General features: G+C 41.1%; 1 protein-coding gene across 2 annotated transcripts in view; it reads left to right on the top strand.

Moving 5' to 3' along the window:
- MAPK9 (mitogen-activated protein kinase 9) overlaps window positions 1-20,037 on the top strand; it is a 56,957-nt gene extending 36,920 nt beyond the window's left edge. Inside the window, exons 8-12 of one of the 2 annotated variants that reach the window (XM_063292254.1) lie at window positions 5,558-5,740; window positions 16,191-16,315; window positions 16,870-16,933; window positions 17,609-17,680; window positions 19,566-20,037. In XM_063292254.1, the coding sequence (XP_063148324.1) occupies window positions 5,558-5,740; window positions 16,191-16,315; window positions 16,870-16,933; window positions 17,609-17,680; window positions 19,566-19,708 (587 nt within the window). In that variant the 3' untranslated portion in view covers window positions 19,709-20,037. Of the gene's footprint in view, window positions 1-5,557; window positions 5,741-16,190; window positions 16,316-16,869; window positions 16,934-17,608; window positions 17,681-19,560 lie in introns of both variants that reach the window. The other variant, XM_063292255.1, reaches the window with a different exon arrangement.
- The last annotated feature ends 4,615 nt before the right edge of the window (window positions 20,038-24,652 follow it).

Below are 24,652 nucleotides of genomic sequence, written 5' to 3' on the forward strand. Positions count from 1 at the left end.
ACCACCAGATCTACTACTGTGGACAAGAGGACCAGAGAAGAAATGGAGTAGCCTTCATAATTAATCGTAAAGTGGCTAAAGCAGTGCTTGGATACAATCCAAAAAATGATAGAATGATCTCAATTCAAATTCAGGGCAAGCCATCTAACATCACAGTGATCCAAATATACGCCCCAACCACAAATGCTGAAGAAGCTGAAGTAGAGCAGTTCTATGAGGATCTGCAGCACCTACTGGACAATAGACCTAAAAGAGATGTTATTTTCATCACAGGAGACTGGAATGCTAAGGTGGGCAGTCAAATGACACCTGGAATTACAGGTAAGCATGGCCTGGGAGAACAAGACCAAGCAGGACATAGGCCGATAGAATTTTGCCAAGACACCTCACTCTGCATAACAAACACTCTCTTCCAACAACCTAAGAGACGGCTTTATACATGGACTTCACCAGATGGACAACACCGAAATCAGATTGACTACATCCTTTGCAGCCAAAGGTGGCGGACATCTATACAGTCGGTAAAAACAAGACCTGGAGCTGACTGTAGTTCAGATCACGAACTACTTCTTGCACAATTTAGGATCAGACTCAAGAGATTAGGGAAGACCCACAGATCAGCTAGATATGAGCTCACTAATATTCCTAAGGAATCTGCAGCGGAGTGAAGAATAGATTTAAGGGACTGGACTTAGTAGATAGGGTCCCGGAAGAACTATGGACAGAAGTTCGCAACATTGTTCAGGAGGCAGCAACAAAATATATCCCAAAGAAAGAGAAAACCAAGAAGGCAAAATGGCTGTCTGCCGAGACACTAGAAGTAGCCCAAGAAAGAAGGAAAGCAAAAGGCAACAGTGATAGGGGGAGATATGCCCAATTAAATGCAAAATTCCAGAGGCTGGCCAGAAGAGATAAGGAATTATTTTTAAACAAGCAATGCGCAGAAGTGGAAGAAGACAATAGAATAGGAAGGACAAGAGACCTCTTCCAGAAAATTAGAAACATTGTAGGTAAATTCCAGGCCAAAATGGGTATGATCAAAAACAAAGATGGCAAGGACCTAACAGAAGAAGAAGAGATCAAGAAAAGGTGGCAAGAATATACAGAAGACCTGTATAGGAAGGATAACAATATCGGGGATAGCTTTGACGGTGTGGTCAGTGAGCTAGAGCCAGACATCCTGAAGAGTGAGGTTGAATGGGCCTTAAGAAGCATTGCTAATAACAAGGCAGCAGGAGACGACGGCATCCCAGCTGAACTGTTCAAAATCTTGCAAGATGATGCTGTCAAGGTAATGCATGCTATATGCCAGCAAATTTGGAAAACACAAGAATGGCCATCAGATTGGAAAAAATCACCTTATATCCCCATACCAAAAAAGGGAAACACTAAAGAAGGTTCAAACTATCGAACAGTGGCACTCATTTCACATGCCAGTAAGGTAATGCTCAAGATCCTGCAAGGTAGACTTCAGCAATCCATGGAGCGAGAATTGCCAGATGTACAAGCTGGGTTTAGAAAAGGCAGAGGAACTAGGGACCAAATTGCCAATATCCGCTGGATAATGGAAGAAGCCAGGGAGTTTCAGAAAAACATCTATTTCTGTTTTATTGACTATTCTAAAGCCTTTGTGTGGACCATAACAAATTGTGGCAAGTTCTTAGTGGTATGGGGATACCAAGTCATCTTGTCTGCCTCCTGAAGAATCTGTATAACGACCAAGTAGCAACAGTAAGAACAGACCACGGAACAACGGACTGGTTTAAGATTGGGAAAGGAGTATGGCAGGGCTGTATACTCTCACCCTACCTATTCAACTTGTATGCAGAACACATCATGCAACATGCTGGGCTTGAGGAATTCAAGGCTGGAGTTAAAATCGCTGGAGGAAACATTAACAATCTCAGATATGCAGATGATACCACTTTGATGGCTGAAAGCGAAGAGGAACTGAGGAGCCTTATGATGAAGGTGAAAGAAGAAAGTGCAAAAGCTGGCTTGCAGCTAAACCTCAAAAACAAGATTATGGCAACCAGCTTGACTGATAACTGGCAAATAGAGGGAGAAAATGTAGAAGCAGTGAAAGACTTTGTATTTCTAGGTGCGAAGATTACTGCAGATGCTGACTGCAGTCAGGAAATCAGAAAACGCTTAATCCTTGGGAGAAGAGCAATGACAAATCTCAATAAAATAGTTAAGAGCAGAGACATCACACTAACAACAAAGGTCCGCATAGTTAAAGCAAGTATGGTGTTCCCCGTAGTAACATATGGCTGCGAGAGCTGGACCATAAGGAAGGCTGAGAGAAGGAAGATCGATGTTTTTGAACTCTGGTGTTGGAGGAAAATTCTGAGAGTGCCTTGGACTGCAAGAAGATCAAACCAGTCCATCCTCCAGGTAATAAAGCCAGACTGCTCACTGGAGGGAATGATATTAAAGGCAAAACTGAAATACTTTGGCCACATAATGAGAAGACAGGACACCCTGGAGAAGATGCTGATGCTAGGGAGAGTAGAAGGCAAAAGGAAGAGGGGCCGACCAAGGGCAAGGTGGATGGATGATATTCTAGAGGTGACGGACTTGTCCCTGGGGGAGCTGGGGGTGTTGACGACCGACAGGAAGCTCTGGCGTGGGCTGGTCCATGAAGTCACGAAGAGTCGGAAGCGACTAAACGAATAAACAACAAGTACTGAAACTCCATCTGAATGTAATTGATTAGGGAAGAAAACAGATTATATATTATTTTAAAAAATAAGAAAATATAATTTCAAGTGGAGAATCCTTCAGGAAGATGTTGGATTTTGGGAGGTATAACTCTATTCCAAGTTAGCTTTATCTTAACTATGGAATTAAAAGTTTCATAATGCAGTCTTGAGGAAACAGTTTCCTATTTCTCTTGTGGAGATAAAAGTTAATTAGGCTACTGGAATAGGCTTTCAGGAATTACTATGAACCTCATGTTTCACCAAGGCATTTATTTATTTATTTATTTCTCATATTTATTTACTGCCCATCTCATGTATGACTCTGGGCGTTTTAGGTTTGGTTTTGCTTTCTCTTGCAGGGCTTCCTGATGAACCAGTGAGAACAGTTGCATAACAATTGTTTGGTTAATTTGTTAAGTTGTCACCTAACAAATATGTCCTGCTGTCTGAACGTGTTTCTTATAATTTGCTGGATCTGTTGAAACCTAATAGTATTTCTAGAAAATGATATAATCATTTTAACCTGGATTCATTCTGGCATGAAATCTTATATTGGAGTCCCTACAGTAGACTACTCACTTAAACAGTGAAGGAGCTTTGGGCAAAAATGTGAGCTGGCAACAAAAAATCCAAAATTTCATCAGGTTCCAGAAGAAACATAGAAAATATTTTTAGATCTTATTTTACATTCCCAGCATGCTTCACAGAGTTTTGATGGTCAGCAACTGAACTGCCAAAGCATTTTCTAGCTATTTTAAATTTATTTCCTTTTTTTCCCCATTCCCCATGTGTTAAAGAAGGGAACCTAGCACTGAGTCTTCTGTGTAATACAATAATTCAGCTGACAATCTCACTCTTACGCAAATTGTCACATGGTTAGGGCAGCTAGAGGCAGACAGAATGTATGTATATTAAATATATTAACCACCAGGAGGCAATATGTAACTGGTTTCATTCTTACTGGGAATCTTCAGATGTATGTAGCCAGATCTTATTCTATAGATAGTACATTAAGAGCTTCAGGGAAGGTGGATCATATGTACCATTCTGGCAAATTCTATATATCTCTTCCTGCAGCACTGCTGAGCACCAGGACCTGGATAGCTCCTGAAACTAATGCTTTGTATATAGTCATCTGAAGTGCAGTGTGCTGTGAGTTCAGATCCCAGTAGAGGGTTTGAACCAGCTTATGTCTGATTGCTTACTTATCACATTTCCCAGTAAGGATGAAACTGGTCACAGTGTTGCCTCCTGGTGATCACTGTGACTGAAAACACCGCACAGGACATAGAAAGTTTGGAAATAGAGAATTTTTTGAGAGAAAAACAAAGAAATTGGAAGTCATGTAAAACCTCATAGATGGGCATGACATAATCTCTCTCCCCCCCTCTCCCTCTCAGAGCTTAAGGGAAGATGGATGGACCATATCTACCATTCTGATAGTATATGAAATACAAGTATCAGAACAGTCAGCATCATTAGTAAAGCTTTTCAGGGGGAGATGGGCGGTGATAGAAGTTGGAATAATAAATAAGTAAAACTAGCACAAAAGCACTGAAAGCCCCGATATTGCTTTTTATAAAAAAAGACATGGCATATTGTAGTTTTCAAGTACCTGTCTACATCCTCTTACTACTTTTCTCTTCCTTTTGGAAAATATGTATATCTCAATATGTTTTTTCCAAAACAGTAAAAAGAAACTATACATGAAAGCCTTTGTGCTCTCCTTGTCCCTTGGGCTGTTCTGCTTAATGAAGAGGCTATATAATGGAGTAGGTAAACCTTTAGGATAGGTGGGTACATTTGGAATTTTGGAACAGACTGTGGACACTCACACAAAATAGCTTTTGTCGTAGGCAAGCCCAGTCCTGAAACATCCATTTTTTAGAAATTAAAAAAAGTGCTGGGGGCTATCCCTTTTTTATACCTTATATTTAATTTTGTTTCAATTAAAATCATGTTTTAAAAGTAGAACAGGGAAAGTGATGGGTGCCAAGGGAGGTGTCTGTGAGTGCATAAGTGCCCATAGTTAGCAAAGGCTTTATGCTCCAGTCTCTTCACCGCACTTCTGAAAGGTTCTGTTATTATGAATCAGAGAGATTTTTCCCATAAGGATTTAACAGAGAACTACTTACAGGGCAGTCATCATAAATAATTAACCTCCTTATTCAGTCATTCAAAGCATTATGCTGTATTCTGTGAATAAATGCAGTTATGTTAGAAATATTTGTAAATGTATTTGAACGTTGACAGAGGATATAAATAACCTGATTTTCTTTAACTATTTGATTTTCAGGTGCTTTTTAAATATATTGTAGACTTTAGAGCCTTACTGTTCTTACTTATGATTTCAGTTCCTCTTACTTTAGGTAGGAATGATTTTCTAGTCTGGTTCAGTTGTAGTCATAAACATACCTACCAAGGACTATGCACCACTGAATGCAGTAAGGTTTACTTCTGAGAAAAAAGCCTTGAATTGTATTGTCAGGTAACTGTAAATAATAAGACTGTCAGAAGTTGATTTCCTTGCCCTAGATTGGCCTTCCAGCCCTTCTTTCCGAGTTCTAGGTATCAGGAGAAACTATTGAATAGCATGGGTTGAGAGTGAAGCAGGAGCTGAGAACAACCTAGTTCATGTACCCTATGAATTTTGGGAGCCTTATCCACAGTCAATCTGAGAACTTGGTTCACCCAAATTAATGATCTTGAGATTTTGTTTTCTCACATTTTCTATGAGAACCTGTTTTATGAAATAAAGATATTGTTTAAAATAGTACTCTGTTTTTCCAGAGTTCCAGTTTCATACAATATATAGTTGGCAAAAAATATTTTCCTAAATGAAATTTTTGCAGATATTGATCAATGGAATAAAGTTATTGAACAGTTAGGTACACCATCAGCAGACTTCATGAAAAAACTACAGCCTACTGTGCGGAATTATGTAGAAAACAGGCCGAAATATCCAGGTATCAAATTTGAAGAACTCTTCCCAGACTGGATATTTCCATCAGAGTCTGATCGTGATAAACTAAAAAGTAAGTTTATGTGTATATGTTTCAGTGAAGATCTAGGTTTTTTGTTTTGTTTTGTTACATTCTCGTTTTTGTAGAAATGTGTATTCTTCAAGTAACAAGGCAGAATCTACCATACTAAATTGGTTTATAATGGATATTATTGATTTCTTGTTTCATTTCATTTTTCCAATTGAATCAGCCTGAGCTTCCAGTGAATTAAGTTAATGTCTGAAATTTCAAATTTCAAACTACAGGATCAAACTTTGAAATTGAGCAATTCAAATGATAGTTTAACTGTTGAATAAAAGTATTAGAACCTCTTTATATCACTTGTTCTAGTTGATACATATTCTTGCTGTTGTCTCTAATTTAAGAAATTGAAGATACCTATTTTTAATTGACTGCTTATATTTACAAGTAGTGCTTACATCAGTTTCATTATCTGACATTGTGAATATCCTGTTGGCAGAGTGCTAGAAAGCATTTGGCCCAGGAGAGATCAGAAAAGTCACACACCAGGCATTTCTATAAAAATAATTTTATTTACAGAAAGCAAACATATTTAAAGACTGTTTGCTGAGAGGAGAGATTTCTCTCAGCTGCATATTTTCTGCAAGCCTACACAGAAGGGAAACTGATACTAAAACAAGTTCAGGCAAGTTCCTCCCTTAGGCAATGCAACCATTAACATGTGAAAAGGGGACAATTAAATTCAACCTCTTCACCCGGCCAAAATGATTAGTTACCACAGTAACCTTAATCTGTAGTAGAAACCATATTAACACTCCCCTTTTTATACTACAGAATAAGATGCAAACCAATTTGCTTTGACAACTCTGTATGTCTTTCCATTCACAACATTTTAACATTATCTGCCCTTTGGTTTAACAGAAAGCTACCATCCTTCTTCCTGTGTATTTCTAAACCTAGGTAATTTGTTACAGTTCCAAGGCTTTTTAATGTGAAATGGCTTTTCATGCAGGCTTCAAAATCAAGCCTTTGTTTTTCTGTTGATGTGAACAGCAGCAAATCATCAACATTAATGCACAGATACATACAGCCTTGTTTGTCTTTCTTCATATATACACATGGATCTGCTTTTCCTTTTTCAAAACCAAAATTCTGCAGTTTTTCATCTAATTTTTGGTTCCAGGATTTAGCAGCTTGTTTTAACCCATAGATTGACTTCTGCAGTTCACAGACCAGATTCTCCCCTTTTTCAAAGCCAGGGGGTTGCTGCATGTATAACTTGTGGTCTAAATCACCATAGAGAAATGCAGTTTGAATGTCATAGTGGTAAACTGACATTCCTTTGAGTGCAGCAATTTTTAACAGTAATCTAATTGATCCACCTTTAGTAACTGGTGCAAAAGTCTTGTCAAAGTCTAAATCTTTCCTTTGAGTGAACCCTTTTGCAACCAAACTTGCTTTATATTTTTGGATTTTGCAATCAGCATCCCCTTTCAGTTTGAAAACCCACCTACAACCTAGACAGCGTTCATTGGGAGGTAGCTTTACCAGTTTCCATGTTTTATTTTCTTTCAAGGATGCTAACTCCTGTTGCATGGCAGAATGCCAATTTTGTGCAATCTCAGGTGGTAAAGCATTCACTTGTTCTAAAGACTCAGGTTCTGTGAATATGTGAAAAGCCTTTCCTGTTTCAGCTTGAAAACGTGATGGAGGAACGCCTTTATTACTTCTCTGAGATCTGCAAGGTAATACAGGGCTTAAATTTTGACTCCTATCACTTTTTTGAGAAGCACCTGTCTCATCAGACAGATCTTCAGTTTGCTTTTCTGGTTTAATGTCCTCATCAGGCAAAAGATCACCATCAGCAAGTCCTTGCTGTTCTCTTGTGGTGGTCAGATCAACTGGAGAGCTAGAGTTTAATCTCCCCCAGTTTTGTTCAGCAAAAGAAGCGCTTTTGCTAATTATCAATTTCTCTCCCATTATGAACCTGTAGCTCCTTTGGCTTTGTTCATAGCCAACAAAGATGGCTTTCTTTGTTGTGGGGCCTCCTTTCCTTCTCTGCTGTTTTGGTATATGAACCCAAGCAGTGCTACCAAACACTCTAAGATGGTTTACCTTTGGTTTCACACCATAAAACAAATGGAATGGAGTGTCCTGAATCACAGAGTTATACAATCTGTTTTGTACATAACAGGCAGTAGATATGGCCTCTCCCCAATACTTAAAAGATAAATGTGAATCTTTAAGCATGCATTCCATCGCATTTTGCAAGGTTCTGCCCTTTCTTTCAGCAACACCATTTTGCTGAGGGATGTAAGGGTTAGAAAGAATTTGTTCTATCCCCTTTTCTGCTAGGAACCTTTTGAATTTGTGAGAAAGGTACTCTCCTCCTCTATCACATTGGAGTGCAGATACAGGCCTAGGGAATTTTCCATTTGCCCATGTCACAAAACCTTTAAATTTCTCAAATGCCTCATCTTTATGTTTTAAGATGTAGATAAATGTGTATCTTGAGAAATCATCAGTGATGGTCATTGCATACCTTGCTTGTCCAAGACTTGGAGCAAAAGGGCCAATAATGTCAGAGTGTACAATTTCCAAAGGTCTAGTTGTAACTCTGTCACTGTGCTTACTCACAGGAGCTTTTAGTGTTTTGCATTCTTTGCAAACTACACAATCTAAGTATTTGTCACAGGGTTTTATCTTTAGGTCAGCACACAGCTGTGGCATTTGTGCTATATACTTGAAATTAGCATGACCAAATCTCCTGTGCATCAGGTGTACACATTGGTCATGATTTGGAGTGTTGCCAACTGCAGCCTTGCAGCTTGGCTTCCTTGCGGTTTGCACAATGTACAAGGAGTCTTTTAATATACCAGTAGCACACAATTTTCCATTTTTATGTATCTCACAACCATTTTTCTTAAATGTTATGGCATACCCTGTTGCAGCTAATTGTGCCACAGATAAAAGGTTTGATTGTAAATTTGGCACATACAACACACTTTTTACAGTTTCTCCCAAGCAGGATAAATACAAGTCACCTTGTCCCATAATTTTGGTCACAGACCCGTCAGCCAAAGATACACTTTGTCTTTCAGTTTTAGACAGTGACACAAAAGAGCTTTTACAATTACATAAATGACAATTGGCCCCAGAATCTAACACCCATACATCAGAATTACCCTTCTCAGCAACCTGTGCAATTTGGGTTGTCTGAAGAGCCTTCTTCTGTGTTGCCCTTGTGTTCTTCTGCTCTGTCTTTCTACCCTTGGGTCTCATGGCACAGTCTCTTTGCAAATGTCCAGCTGAACCACAAGTGAAGCATCGCTGGCTTGCTAGCACTGTGGCCTCAGCTTCCTTTCCCTTCTTTTCTGGTACTGCAGCTTTCCAGAAGAGATGGGGGATCTTTCTTCTCTCTTCTCCCAGTCAGCGAGTAAGCGCTGTGTAACATACGATGGGGTGAGGTCTGCTTCAGGCATAGCCTCCAGGGTACAAATCAGAGTGTCCCACATTTCATTCAGTGAGTACAGGAGGATATAGGATTTTGTGAGAGGTGTAAATTCCATTTCTCTCTCCTGCAACTCAACAAACAGCTGCTGAATATAATGCAGGTGCTCAGGAAGGCTATCTCCTTCTGCAAGGTAGGCTTTGTACAGCTTTTTTGTCAGGTAACTTTACTCCCTGCTGTTGCCTTTACATACAAGTCTCTCAAGGTGTCCCAAAGTTGCTTTGCAGACTGCATACCTCGCACATGGACTAGCTGATTGTCCTCAACTCCCAGGATAATGGTGGCTCTAGCCCTCTCCTGTCTCTGTCATGTTCGCCATTTCAATGTACTTAGTACATCGTAACGTTTCGCATGTCATTAAGCTGATGCGTGTTTCATCTTTGAAGGGAGGACACTTCTTGCTAGAAGAATGCTTATCTCTTGGCTGCGGGCTCGGAATGTATTTGGGTTATCTCATGTGTTCAAGGTTGCTTTCCCAGGCTAGCAGGGATGACGGTTAACAGCACCTGGGATGGGTGGTCGGGAGGCGGGGTTACGTTTGCAGCGAGGGTTTTTAGTTTGTATTTGGCGCGCTTTCTGTCATTCTCAGCTTTCTCTGTATTTGTCTCAAGTATCCTAATAAATCAGATTTCATTTAGCCACTTCTTGTGAGTCTGAGTATTTGGACTGGACAACCATTACATAAAGCTGAGAATCTCAAAATTTGAAATTCCGCTGGCCCCTTTCCAGGAAAAGACAAGTTTGTCCGACCCTGTGAGGGAGAGTGCTGGCGATGATCGATCCTGACATACTGCTAGTGGAAAGTGAGGAGTCGAGTGAAGGGGAACCGGACTCTACCGTGATGCGCCCCGATCGGCCTCCCCAGCTGGGTGAGCTCTCAGCAATTCGAGAGGAGGCGAGTTCAGGGTCGGAAGGCGAAGCAGCGGGCATGAAAACCGCGCCGGAGACCACCGTAACCACCCCGGGCAAATTGGTCACCTGGGATGAAACCCAGGGGGACGTTTCGGTGGTGGGGGGCCCCTCCTGGAGGCAGAGGTACCCGCTATCCCCTACAGTAATCCAAGTGCAGCCGAAAAGGGACTCTCCCACTCCGGACCGTATCCGAGTGCTGGAGTCGAAAATGGACTCGTTAGAACTTATCCTGAAACAGATGAGTCTGGACCTGAGTTCGCTGAAGGAAACGCGGGAGGGGTCAAGCCAGCGGCATTCGACCCCTTCGTCCCATGGGCAGTCCCCTGAGAGGAGAAGGGCAGCACGACCCAGAGAAGGGGACCAGGCTGTCCGAGTGGAATTAGCGTCGCCGCCCGTCCTTGAGCGGCGGCAGGCAAGAGAGGTTGGACCCACCGAAAGCTCAGTGGGGGGGCGCAGCCCGTCGGCAGGCGGAATGAGAGACTTCCCGGTCAAGTTCGATGGGGACCCGACAAAACTCTCGTTCTTCCTAACCAATGCCAAGGCATACATGGAGGAGTGGGGGTCGCTTTTTCGTTCAGAAAAAGCGAAAATTATTACCATTGCTACCAAACTAAAAGGGAGGGCGGCAGACTGGTATGTACAGATGTGCCAGTCGGAAGCGCCCGAACTGGAAAAATTCACCGAGTTCCTCTGGGCTCTACGGCAGCACTTAGAGGATCCCTTAGCGAAAGAGCGGGCGAAGCGTGCCCTGAGGGAACTCAAGCAGGGATTGAGATCGGTGGCTGATTATGCGCTGGAGTTTAAGGCGCTAGCGGGGAAGGTGGACGACTGGTCTCAAGCAACCATCATCGAGCTGTTTAAAGATGGCCTGAATACAGAAGTGCTACGCTGGTCCTTAGGAAGGGATGACCCGTATAGTTTGTACGAGTGGATCCAGCTCGCTGGGAGGGCTGAACACGCACATAAGGTGTTCGCCCAGAGGAGAACCGCGAAATCGGGGTGAGATGGGAAACCTAGTCGCCCGCTGGGCACCGGGGGAAGAACCGGTCAAAGATCCTGGGAAGAGGAGAAGGAGAGGCGGTATGCGAAGGGACAGTGCCTGCGATGCGGTAAAGAGGGACATCGTGCGGTGGCGTGCCCAAGGGCGAAAGGTGAGGAACGACAGGGGAAGTCGACGGCGAAGTCTCCTTCACTGCCAAGGAAGATGAAAGCAGCAGTGGCCGAGAGTGCGGTGGACAGCGTACCGTTCTACGAAGATGAGGGGGAACCGGAATTCTTGCAGCCGGCGGGAAACGCCAGCCACCTGCTTTAAAGGGTGCCGCAGGGCAGGTGGCTGGCGTATTCAGGTGGAAGAAGGGCGCGAACCTACGTCGGTGAGTGGCAGTTATCGCGTTCTCACGGTGAAGTTAAAGTTGGGCTCCCGATCTAAGACAATAGAAGTGTGGGCCATGATTGACTCGGGGTGTTCCCGGTGTTTGATGCACCCCGATGTGGTAGCAGCCCTGGAGCTACCCACCTTTCCATTGCAACGACCCATTGCTTTTACGCAATTGGATGGGTCCATGGCTGGTGGCAAACCGGTCACGCATTTCACTGGGCTAGTGGCCTTACAAATGGGTAGCCATCGGGAAGGGTTGTCGTTTGTGGTGGCTCCGGTGGGGGGTCCCCTAGTGGTTTTGGGAGTACCCTGGTTGGTCCAGCAAAATCCTCAAATAAACTGGGTTTATCGAACTGTCACCTTTAAGGACGGATTTTATCAAGCACCGGAGGGAAGGGAATCCTCAGAGGAGGTGGTGGGGGTAGCGGCAGCTGCGACTCCGCATTACCTGGCCCCTCCTCTGGAGGGCCTGCCGGTGGACTACCAGATGTTTGCTGATGTGTTTGGAGAGAAAGAAGCGGATCAACTGTCCCCTCATCGGAAAACGGACTGTGCCATTGAACTGGTGCCTAACACCCAATTACCTAAGCCCCAAATCTACTCAATGACGCAAAAGGAATTAACTTTGCTTCGTGAATTTGTGGACAAAAACTTGGCTCGTGGGTTCATCGAACCAGCCAACTCCCCGGTGGGGGCACCGGTCCTCTTCCGCCCAAAGAAGGATGGGACATTAAGACTCTGTACCGATTTCCGGGGGCTAAATGCAGTCTCAATATCCAATAAATATCCCTTACCTTTGATAAAAGATATGTTGTCACATCTGGCCAAAGGGAAAAACTTCTCCAAACTTGATTTGAGAGAAGCCTATTACCGTGTAAGGATCAAAGAGGGGGATGAGTGGAAAACGGCATTCAATTGCCCATTGGGGGCGTTTCAGTATAAGGTTTTGCCTTTTGGTTTGGCTGGGGCCCCTGGGGTGTTTATGCAATTGATCCATGAGGTACTCCATGAACATCTGTTTAAAGGGGTACTGGTGTATCTGGATGATGTATTGATTTATACTGAAACTATGGAAGAACATGTATCTTTGGTTAAACAGGAGCTTCGCAAGCTCAGAAAAGCTGAGTTGTATGCCAAACTGTCTAAATGTGCCTTCCACCAAACACAAATTGATTATTTGGGGTATAGGATCTCAGATAGGGGCATTGAAATGGATCCTGCCAAGATCCAGGTTATTGTAGACTGGGAAAGACCCTGCACCTGCAGGCAACTTCAAAGTTTCCTGGGGTTCAGCAATTACTACAGATTGTTCATAAGGGGGTTCGCTGAAATTGCCTTGCCACTAACTGAATTACTTCAAACAAAAGGACTGGGGGATACTCGGAGAGTAAAAAATCCAGGTGCCCTGCTACGGTGGACGCCGGCTTGCCAGGCAGCGTTCGATTAAAAGCGTCCTTTACCCAAGAGCCAATCTTGCAACACCCTGACCCCTCCAAACCTTTTGTGGTTCAGGCCGATGCATCTGATTATTCCATTGGGGCATTGTCGATGCAGGCTGATGGGACAGGGTGCTTAGAACCATGTGCCTACCTGTCCCGCAAATTCTCTGAGACTGAGAGATGTTGGCATGTATGGGAGAAGGAGGCTTTCGCAGTGAAGGCAGCTTTAGAGTCTTGGCGGCACTTGCTGGAGGGGGCTAATCACCCGTTCAAGGTGTGGACTGACCATAAGAACCTAGAAGCCCTCAGCACCCCCCGCAAGCTGAGCCCTAAACAAGTACGTTGGGCTCAGTTCTTCAATCGCTTTAATTTTCAATTGAAGTTTATCCCGGGGAAAAAGAATTTCTTGGCGGACGCCTTGTCCCGGCAACCTCAGGACTCCTGCGCAGCTCCAGAAGTGGTCAGCACTCTCTGGACAACGCCACAACTGGGAATGCAAGCTGTGACGCGCAGCCAAACCCATGTGCAGCAGCCAGCCGCCGGGAATTCGGGGCCGCCCAGCACTTTGTCAATTCCCTCTCAGTTGCAACAAAAGTTTCTAAAAGAACTAAAGACTGATACTTGGTTGCTGGCCAATAGAGACAATGTTACCTTTGACCGGGGTTTCGCTTGGAAATCTAACCGTCTCTACGTCCCTGAGAATTTGCGAAAAGACGTTTTGCTCCGTTCACATGATGACAAGGTTGCGGGACATTTTGGTTTTGTCAAAACCTTGCACCTCGTCCGGCGGCAGTTTTGGTGGCCCACCTTGCGCAAAGATGTAAAGGAGTATGTCACCTCTTGCCCTGTGTGTGCTATGTCAAAGCGTAAAGTCAGTAAACCTCAGGGACTCTTGCAACCAGTGGCCAGTCCAACTTGTCCTTGGGATGAGGTGTCTATGGATTTTATTGTGGAGTTACCTCCTAGCCAGCGCAAAACAGTGATTTGGGTTGTCAAAGACTATTTTTCTAAACAAGCCCACTTTATTCCGTGTGTATCAATTCCGCCCGCCAGTTGGCCCGCCTTTTCCTTGTACACGTGTACAGGCTACACGGATGTCCTTCTCATTTGATTTCGGACAGGGGCACACAGTTCACCTCTCAATTCTGGCGGGCGTTCCTCAAACTGTTAGGGACTAAGCAAGCCCTATCCACGGCGTGGCATCCGCAGACGGACGGAGCCACGGAGGCGCTCAACTCCACGTTGGAGCAATATCTGCGGGCTTTTGTGAATTATCAACAAGACAACTGGGTTGACCTCCTCCCTTTTGCTGAGGTGGCCTACAACAATGCGGTTCACCAAAGCACCGGCCAAACCCCTTTTCGTGTTGTCCATGGCAGGGACTTTGTCCCCATCCCTGATCTGCCGCAGCCCTCTGTCGGACTGGCCTTGCCGGCCGATTGGTCAACGCAACTAGCGGAATCCTGGCCGATCATCCAGAAGGCATTGGCTGATGCACAGTCGGATTACAAACACTATGCTGATCTGAAGCGTGCACCCCACCCTGCCTTTCAAGTGGGGGACATGGTATATCTCTCTACTAAGTTTATCAAGTCTTCCCAACCTTCAAAGAAATTGGCACCTAAGTTCGTGGGTCCTTTCCCCATTATCGCTCAGATCAACCCTGTGACTTTTAAACTTGATTTGCCGCATAACCTGAAACGCTTACACCCTGTTTTTCATTGCAGTTTGCTCAAACCAGTTACCCGTTCTGACAGATGGCATGATCAACCTCCGACTCCGGCCCCCATCATGATTGATGGACAACAACACTTTGAAGTTAAAGAAATTTTAGACTCTAGACGCACTCGCAATACACTACAATATTTAGTTTGCTGGAAGCATTTCCCTCATCCTGAGTGGGTAGCTGCACATGACGTGGCTTCTCCTATCCTTGTTACACGCTTCCATTCCACATACCCAGCAAAACCGGGTCCCTGTCATGTTCGCCGTTTCAATGTGCTTAGTACATCGTAACGTTTCGCATGTCATTAAGCTGATGCGTGTTTCATCTTTGAAGGGAGGACACTTCTTGCTAGAAGAATGCTTATCTCTTGGCTGCGGGCTCGGAATGTATTTGGGTTATCTCATGTGTTCAAGGTTGCTTTCCCAGGCTAGCAGGGATGACGGTTAACAGCACCTGGGATGGGTGGTGTTGATGCTGCTGGTCGGGAGGCGGGGTTACGTTTGCAGCGAGGGTTTTTAGTTTGTATTTGGCGCGCTTTCTGTCATTCTCAGCTTTCTCTGTATTTGTCTCAAGTATCCTAATAAATCAGATTTCATTTAGCCACTTCTTGTGAGTCTGAGTATTTGGACTGGACAACCATTACAGTCTCAGCCATTCAGCACTGGGATTTGGGGGGGGGGTTTGCTCACCAATGGGCAGCCAGAGATTCTCTCTGCGAAGATACATCTCCATCTTCAGGGTCCAATTCAAATAGTTGGTCTCTGATAGGCGCTCCAGAGGCATCGCTGAGGGCTGGGAGGTAGCCATGGCTTCTTCCTTCTTTTGCAAGTCACCTCAGCTGGCTTCTTTGTCCTGTAGACCAGCAGTTGCTGGAAAATCTCCAGGCAGCTCCAAAGAAAATCTTCACAGGTCTTTGCTACCTGCCTTTAAATTGTGCATGAGGTGTGGAGCTGATCTCTCTATTCTCTCTGGGTTTTACTGGGTTTACTGGGCTGCTTACTGGGCCCATAACATGTTGGCAGAGTGCTAGAAAGCCTTTGGCCCAGGAGAGATCAGAAAAGTCACACACCAGGCATTTCTATAAAAATAATTTTATTTACAGAAAAACATATTTAAAGGCTGTTTGCTGAGAGGAGAGATTTCTCTCAGCTGCATATTCTCTGCAAGCCTACACAGAAGGGAAACTGAAACTAAAACAAGTTCAGGCAAATTCCTCCCTTAGGCAATGCAACCATTAACACGTGAAAAAGGGACAATTAAATTCAATCTCTTAACCTGGCCAAAATGATTAGTTACCACAGTAACCTTAATCTGTAGTAGAAAACATATTAACATATCCCGAGATCTGATATTACTTGTTGCCTGATATCAACAAACAAAAGAATAAATGTTCCTTAATTATGAAATGTCTTTAACATGAATGAATGAATGATTGAAATTATATATATATGTATATATGTATGTATGTATGTATGTATGCATGCATACATGCATTAATTACTAGGAACATTTTTTTTCCTATTTCTGTTTTCTAGCAAGTCAAGCTAGAGATTTACTGTCAAAAATGCTAGTAGTAGATCCAGATAAACGAATTTCAGTAGATGAAGCTTTGCGACATCCGTATATCACAGTTTGGTATGACCCAGCTGAAGCGGAAGCAGTAAGTGTATCTTAAAGTCTTTATTATTTTTATGTATATAGCACTCAGTAACAAAGATCGCCTGGAGTAATTTGCTTCTTTTTCATGAATTTAACATTTTAGTATAATTTACAAAACATTTAAGCTGAAGATAACATTAATACTGAAGATTTAAAATTCACTAAAAGGTTTTAAGATTGGAAAGGCGAATAAGAATAGCTGACTCCTGCATTTCACCCTTGAAAATGTTATCTAAGTCACTTTGCATTTGGTAAGGGTTCTTGGCATAGGGTATTAATAGATAATCTTCAGGTCTCTATAAGAAAAAATATTAAGATTAATTCCAACACTTGAACTGTACTTGGAAACTTACTACAATCCAGTGCAGTTGACAACATACGGGGATATCACCACCACCGCCACCACGATTGCTGCTGCTGCTGCTGCTTGCTGTGCTGGAGAGTGCGCTAAAATATTATTCCCAGCTACATAAGCGATGGTTTAATCTTTAGTCCTAATATTTGCAGTTGTGTTCATCAAAAAATAGTTAAGTAGGATTGTTTCTTTCTTTGTAGCCACCACCCCAAATCTATGATGCACAATTGGAAGAAAGGGAACATGCCATTGAAGAATGGAAAGGTAAGTAAAACTTACAATATTTTAAGGAGCTTTGATAAAACATTTTGTAGGATGTTCCATAACTAAGTAGAATAGTTATAAAATGAATATACTCTTTTGCATGCCTGTGTAAATCATAGCGTCCGCACCTACTAAACAAATCTATATTCTGTTAGATCGATTTTGATATTTTCATATGTTCTACTTAAGATTGGGTTGTTGGGTTGTTGTAATTTAGATGTCATAAAATCAACAATAAAAACATTTTCATCAGCAGTAAAATTTAGGACTAAATGTTTAAGGCTTACTCTGATTTTACTGTGTTGCTTTTTCTCTTGGAAATACTGAAAAGTATTCTCAGCAGTGTTTATAAAATGAATTAAAAATAACTATTATGTACTGTCACATTTTCTTAAGGGATTATTCAGAGTAAATCTCATTAATTTTAGTGGGACTAACTCCTGGATAAGTGGATACAGGTCTTCAGCCTTAGTATTGTATTTCTTTATATATATGTAAAAAAGCAACTCATCATTTAGCCTCTGTTATATATGTATAATTATGGTATTTTGTCATTAGAACAATGAAGATCCTGTCATAGACTATTTTAAACATTTTAAGATTGTGAAAGGCAATGAAAGCAACAGTTGTTTAATTGTGTCTTACCTCCATATTCATCCTCATCTTTATACGCAGAGTTAATATATAAGGAAGTAATGGATTGGGAAGAAAGAAATAAGAATGGTTTGGTAAAAGAACAGCCTTCAGGTTAGTCATTGATGTAATAGATTATTTTTTCCTTTTAGACATTTTCTGTATGGTAGATTATTTTATCCATGGTTGCTAACAAAGGACATGTACCAAATAAGTTATGTATTTTGAAGTGGGTAATATACACAAATGACCAGAAACAAGATAAAAAGCATATGGGCAACTAGCAACAGCTTTTTGATTATGAAAAAGAGGCTGTAAAGGGTTAGAGACTTTTATTATTTCTCCTTTGAAACAATTTGACTTGGTGCATGTTTGGTGGCTGGGAATCCTGGGTTGTACAGAAATATTTTTCTCAGGGGTGGGAACAGGTTCATTGCTCTTTATGGGGGAGCAACAAGTGGCTCTCTGTTTACAGCTGTAATGTCTCTTAACTATATGACACAGATGAATAAAAACACTGCCTGATTTGCACTCCAAGGAATACAGTGGGGAAGATTGCAAGGATGTTCTACATTTCTGACACTAAAAATGTAAATTTTATAGAGGTACTATCAATTACTGAGTCGGAGGTAGAGGCCTCTGCAAAGCAGCAATCTGTTTGTCCTTCTAGCGCTTATCTAGCCCCATGCCATGGATATTGATGACATGAATGAGCCTTGGACTGGCAGAGAATGAATGCAATGATTGACTGATAGGTTTGATGGTAAATTATGTATCACTAGAAAAAAAATAACATTATTTGCCAGTTAATATAAACATGTTTTCTCATGCACAAACCTGATATGTAAGGATGATCGCCTATACAAATTAAAAGCAATGATAGACTTGTTTGGCCCATGAGAGAAAAACTAGAATTACCTTTTTTAGGTCTTACCAAATTGCCCCTAAAGTGTATGCAGTTTGAATTCTTCATCAGCCAGGAATAGCATAAAAATCCAGAGAGTGTGAAAGGAGCAGGAAAGTCTAAAAATTAGGCTAGATTCTTTATCCAGGAGTTCTCAATTCATAGTCTCAACACTGAATTAAAATTATTGGCTACTAAAAGGTGTTATGGGTCTACCTAGCATTCAGGGGCAAATTAAAATAGTAGTTCCCATCAGTTTTGGAAACTCAGAGTCTATTAGTAGCCAAGCAATTCCTTGTCCGGAGTAAATCACAGGCCTCTGGCCTGACAGGCAGGATTACAGAGAGTATTATCTATTCATGATGCTAAATGTGATTTTCTTGCAACATTGCAGATAACTACAGCTCTTTGTTTCTCTTGTGAAAGTTAAGTATAGAGAATGGAGGCTTTTAATATGAAACTAGACGTTACATTCCTTGTAGAATAATGTTATTACTCTTATAGAACTGAAATCTGTTCTTTCCTCATGTCATTCACATCACACAATCCACCTCTTCTAGTTTTATTTATTGTAAATAAGTACTGTATATCCAGGGATTGGATGGGATGAAGCTGCTAATCAGAGAATGGCACCCCCCTGGAAATTATATTTCTAGGAGGAAGAAATGAGGAGAGAGAGTTTGGGAAAATGCAGGTGGAAGGACATGTCTGAGTGAGGCTCAGAGTCCAAGCCTGTGAATACTGCCCCTTCTCAGGAAGATAGAATTAGGAATAATTTCAAGGGCAGTAAAGGCTAGTTTTGACAGGATATGGATAATTTGCAGAAATAAGTGAACCTGTTTTAATATCCATTTTTTAATCTTTCGCAAAGATTATTTAATAAAAGTACATTTGTTTCTACGTTGACCATGAATCTTCCCTACATTCTGCCCAGTTTTGTTACTTTAGAGATTAATTTAGAGGGGAATTTTTTCAAATTGGCACTGTATTTTTATGCATATGTTTTTAAATGCACATCTTTATGCCACATAAAACGCCTATACTTTCAACCATGTCTTGCCTCAGATTTTCTTATGCTTGGTTTACTTAGCACAGATGCAGCAGTGAATAGCAATACCAGCCCTTCTCAGTCATCATCAGTCAACGACATTTCATCCATGTCAACAGAACAAACATTGGCTTCAGACACGGACAGCAGCCTTGATGCTTTGACAGGAACACTTGAAGGATGTCGGTGATCAGCTTTGAAGATTAAGATTAGCAAAGAATCTTTGCTTCTGTTGGGCCTAAATTGCTTGTAAGTTCATGGAGCCAAGTAGAAAACTTCATGTTCCGCATGTTCCTCTAAAATAATGCCTGTGATTTTACTCAGTTGCAGTAAAACTGTCTGCTTAATATTGTAGAGTGAAAGCAACTTTGTATCTCAAGGCAAATGAATATAAGCATTAATATAACCTATTCTGTTTTGACCTATATCAGGTGAGCAGTTAAAATAACACTTAAGATCAAATGAATTCATGGGCATTCTCTCAGATTTTTTAAAACACATTTATAGGAGACAGACAGACAGACAGACATTATAAATCTTGTTGAATGTATATTCTGTTTCTTAGCTATTTGATCACAGTCATATGCCATTCTTAATATATCTTGCTGGTATTCTTGGTACTGTATAATATAGATACAGTTTTTTTCTGTATAGCACTCTTTTCTTGAGGCCTTTTTCTCTCCACCACCAAATAATATTGTATTCCTTCTCATAGAAGAAGCAAACGTGTGAATTTTTGCTTCCCTTTTTACATCTAAATGTAATTGTTTTTCTGAATGTGTTCTTCCAGCGCTTTCCTTTGAAGGGTAGGTAGGATAAGTAAAGGTAGGTCTTAACACTTGTCAGAGTTAGGGTATGTTTTTAAAATAGTGACTTTGGCAAGTTAAATAGTTTCTAAACACTTGTAAAAACTAGGTCTCCATTGCCTTCTCCTGGTATTTCCATCGAGAATCTGATGGTGAAGTCATTTTGGAGCTTACTTTGAGCCTCTTAATAGATATACCTATAGTTGCTTTTGTGTGTTTTATAGTGTGTTTTGAAGGGACCACTATATAGCTCATAATTACTTCTAAAAATTCACATCTGGAAAAAATTGAAATGCAAGTGAAAGGAACTATTTTTAGAACTAAACCACACAAGGAAGGATTACAGGTAGTCCTCGCTTAACAACCCTAATTAGGGCTGGAATTTCCATTGCTAAGTGAAGTGGTCGTTAGGCGAAACATCACGTGACTGCACCACTTAGTGACAGCAGTTCTGATAGTCTTGGTTGTGGTGGTTAGGCCAGGGCATCACACTTCTGCCCTGCTGCACTCCACTTTAAATCCCCCACCTGCCTATCTCCCCCACATCTGTACCCTTTTGGCCGCCTTGCACTCCACCACCACCTACCGCTGCCACCGCCAGCTGACTTTCACCAGCTTCTTCCTCCCACTGCTGGCAAGACACACTATGGTTGTAAATGCAGGCAGACTGCTCAAATTTTGATTACATGGCTGCAGGGGAGCTGCAGCAGGCGTAATGTCGAGGACCAGCTATAACTACCATTCATTCAGTGCTGTTGTAATTTTGAATGATTGCTGAATGAATGGTCATTAAGTGAGGATTACCTGTAGTTATAAAAGTAATATACAGAATATGTAAGGTTGTTTTTTTTAAACAAATACCCAGTCTTGAGTGCGTTTGCTCTGGCCCAAGTTCTTCCTAGCTCTGAGCATGAGCAAAGTTTATTTAACAGGAAAATATTTATGTGACTGTGAGGTGGACTAGCAGATGAGCACTGTGTTTTAGGGAAGGTATGATGGATGGAACAATGTTGTGAATCAAAGCCAGGTATTACAGATATTGCAGATTTCCAGACTGGGGAAGGGGCAATTTCCTTAGAAGACATTGGGAAAGGCATATTGCATATTGCCACCTTCTTCCTCTGGCACCAGCACTTTACTAGCAGCACAATCTTATGACTGGGAATAAGCCCTATTAAGTTTAATAGTGTAAGTATGATACACAATTGCAGCATAAATTCAGTGTTTTTAGTGAGAACGTTCTTTAGCAATAGGCGCTTCAAAACACACTTTCAGAATGGGCTCTACACTCCTGATTTCTCCTGTTAGAATTGTTATCAGGTCTTACCGCTATTTCAGATATTCCTGCAATTTTATCACTTGGTAGTTGCAACTGAACGTATTAATTGCCTTCCTTAAACATTCTGCTTCAGATATGAGATCACATGAAATGTCTGACAGCTTACATTACATGCTAGCAGTTAACAGAAAAGTCTGTGTTCAGATTTATCCTTAAATGAATAGATTCTTTTTTAATCAAGCTTGTTTACTTGTTTTCAACAGATCTTAATTCCAAGGGCATATGTTTAGGAAAGGAAAAACTTAATTTTTTTCCCCAATGGATATCCTAAAATGTTTTTTTGGAATGTTTTTTCCTCATGTATGGGAATTTGCTTTTTTCTGCTTGTAGTTTTTTCACCACAACTACTGTCACAGCTAAGTGTGACTTTTCTGTGGAGCATGAGAGATTACAGTATAAGAAAGGGCTAGGACTGAAAAGCTGCAGTGCACCTGAACATCATATAAGATACAATATATATTATCTATATAGAATAGGTTATATGATGTATAAGTAGACACATAATCTATTATTTGCACTGTTAAGACACTTCAGAAAAGAATATTAATGAGTAAAATTAAAAACATGTCTGATTGCTAATTAAAATAAACATGGGAAGCAAAACAAAGAGACTGAAGGGAAGGAATGAAGGACAAAGGAGTTTAACCATAATCCCTAAAGCATAATTCATAAAGTTGTTCAAAATAGTTCCACCAACTATTTTGAAATACCATCCTATAAATACCCCTTCCTTTTTCACAAAACCCATTCAATTTACCTGTATGAAATTTGGGAGGAGCATTTCTTTCTGTAAATGCTATCAGTGTTGAAATGCAATATTGTGTCCCAAAATAGTAAAGTTTTCCCCATGCCAGTGTTCTGTCACATTTAGCACATGCCATCTCCTTGTGAAAAGATAGGTTTCCTCTAGAATTCATCCCATTCTTCCAGACAGCCATAAAGCTACGGTTATATTTTTCTTACGCTATACTGGGGAGATTAAAGTTTTTGAAATTCACTGTGGATCTGGATCCCAGTAAGTACTGTATTTAACCAAAAGGAAGATGAAGTTAGCTTGACAAAAAATAAATGTATATTAATTGAATTAATTACTACTAATGAAAACTCATTGCCTGTAAAATTAGGAACCTCATTCACAACATTAATTGATCCCCACCTGCATATAGCTATATTCACTCTTACATAAAAACCCCCATCGCATACAGAAACATTCAAGTACACAGATGTATTTGTTCCCTTCCTTCTTTCCAGCAGAAGCCAACAAAGAATATGTAATAGAACCGTATGGATATAGAATAAGATGAGAGGATGCCTGCACTAGGAATGGAAAGAAAGAGAAAGGGTGGGAGAAAACTGGATAGAGATTAGGTGGTGGGAAGAAGTTGCTAGATAGAGAAGGAAAGAAAAGAAAAAAGAAAAGAAAAGGGAACCTGATTATGGTTAAAATGTTTAAATTGAAGCTAATCTTCAAAGAGAGAGCCAGTTTGGTGTCGTGGTTAAGGCATCAGGCTAGAAACCAGGAGATCATGAGTTCTAATCCTGCCTTAGGCACAAAGCCAGCTGGGTGGCCTTGAGCCAGTCAATCTCTCTCAGCCCTAGGAAGCAGGCAAGGGCAAGTCATTTCTGAAAAACCTTGCCAAGAAAACTGCAGGGACTGGTCCAGGCAGTCACCAGGAGTCAACACTGACTAGAAGGCATATACACACACAATCGTCAAGGGTGTTCAGGCTTTGTGGCATGATACCCTCAGCTATTTGTACTTCATGCTAATTCCTTTGTTTTCTTAGCTTTTTCTATTATCAGCAAATGTAAAATGCCACGCCATCATTCATAGGTAATTATTTGGGGTTAGAGGATATATTAATAGTTTCAGTTCTCTGTAGGATCAGAATTTCTCTGCAGCCTTTCCCATTCCACACTGGGGTTGGAGTGGGTAGAGGTGACACATTCACATACCTTTTCAACTGTTAGGGTCTTACAATGCCTGACAACATATGTTTTGCTCTGTGTTCCTGTAGAAGAACTTTCCACTAAAAAGAACTTTATCCAATATGAAATTATGAAATTGTTACAAGAATTATGTAACTCTAAATAAATCAAAATAATGTCAGGTGACATGATCTAACTCTTTAAGAGTTTGCATTGTACTTCTAGAAATACTATGAAAATAATCCTGTGTTTGGACTATTTTTGTAAATATGGGCATTCACTCATATATAGGAACACTGAATATTTTAAAAAAATGTTCTTTGCCTCTGCAATATATTGTACAGCAGTAGTAGAAAATGGCATTTACATACTCAACTCTTGACATAAGAGGAAACTATTATTCTTAAGCATTGATATAGGAACATCCCATATAGGATATTTTCATTTTGGAGAAGAAAAGGGTTTGGAGTTGCAATACCCAGTGTTTTTAGTGAGATGGTATGAATGCAGAGGAATTCAAAGTTTGTACTGTAATAGCTTGAGGCCAGTTTAGATTAGATAGATTAATTCACTCTCAAATATCTGTGCTTTCCATCTTGAAAAATCTCCACCCTTGATTTTTCTTTGTTTTAAAATTATTATTCCTTTGTTTTAAAAAAATGGTAACCTGTTAAGCTGTTTCTGAATTCTGAATGCATAAGAATAGTGAATATCTTGGCTACCACTAAACTGAGAAGTATCATAGGCTAAATCCTTATTTCAAGAGGGTATGCTAAAGAAAAAGTAAAGAGATAAGTGGATTATAGTCTAATAGGGAACAATGTATGTATACTCATATTTTATGGCTTTTTTATTCTATGTATCTGAGGAGATAGGAAAATGTGGTTGTATGTGTATGTAGTTCCACTGGGACAACCAGTGAAGTGAAGTGGAAATGCATGCATGCATACAGAGAGACAGCTAGAGGCAGCTTTTATAGCAGCCATGCAAACATTAATACTATAGTTGAAATACTTTGGTCATGTTTTGCAAAAATCTTGATGTTGGTATTAATAATAAT

The sequence above is a fragment of the Candoia aspera genome, chromosome 2, assembly GCF_035149785.1.
Source record: "Candoia aspera isolate rCanAsp1 chromosome 2, rCanAsp1.hap2, whole genome shotgun sequence".
Classification (NCBI taxonomy): domain Eukaryota; kingdom Metazoa; phylum Chordata; class Lepidosauria; order Squamata; family Boidae; genus Candoia; species Candoia aspera.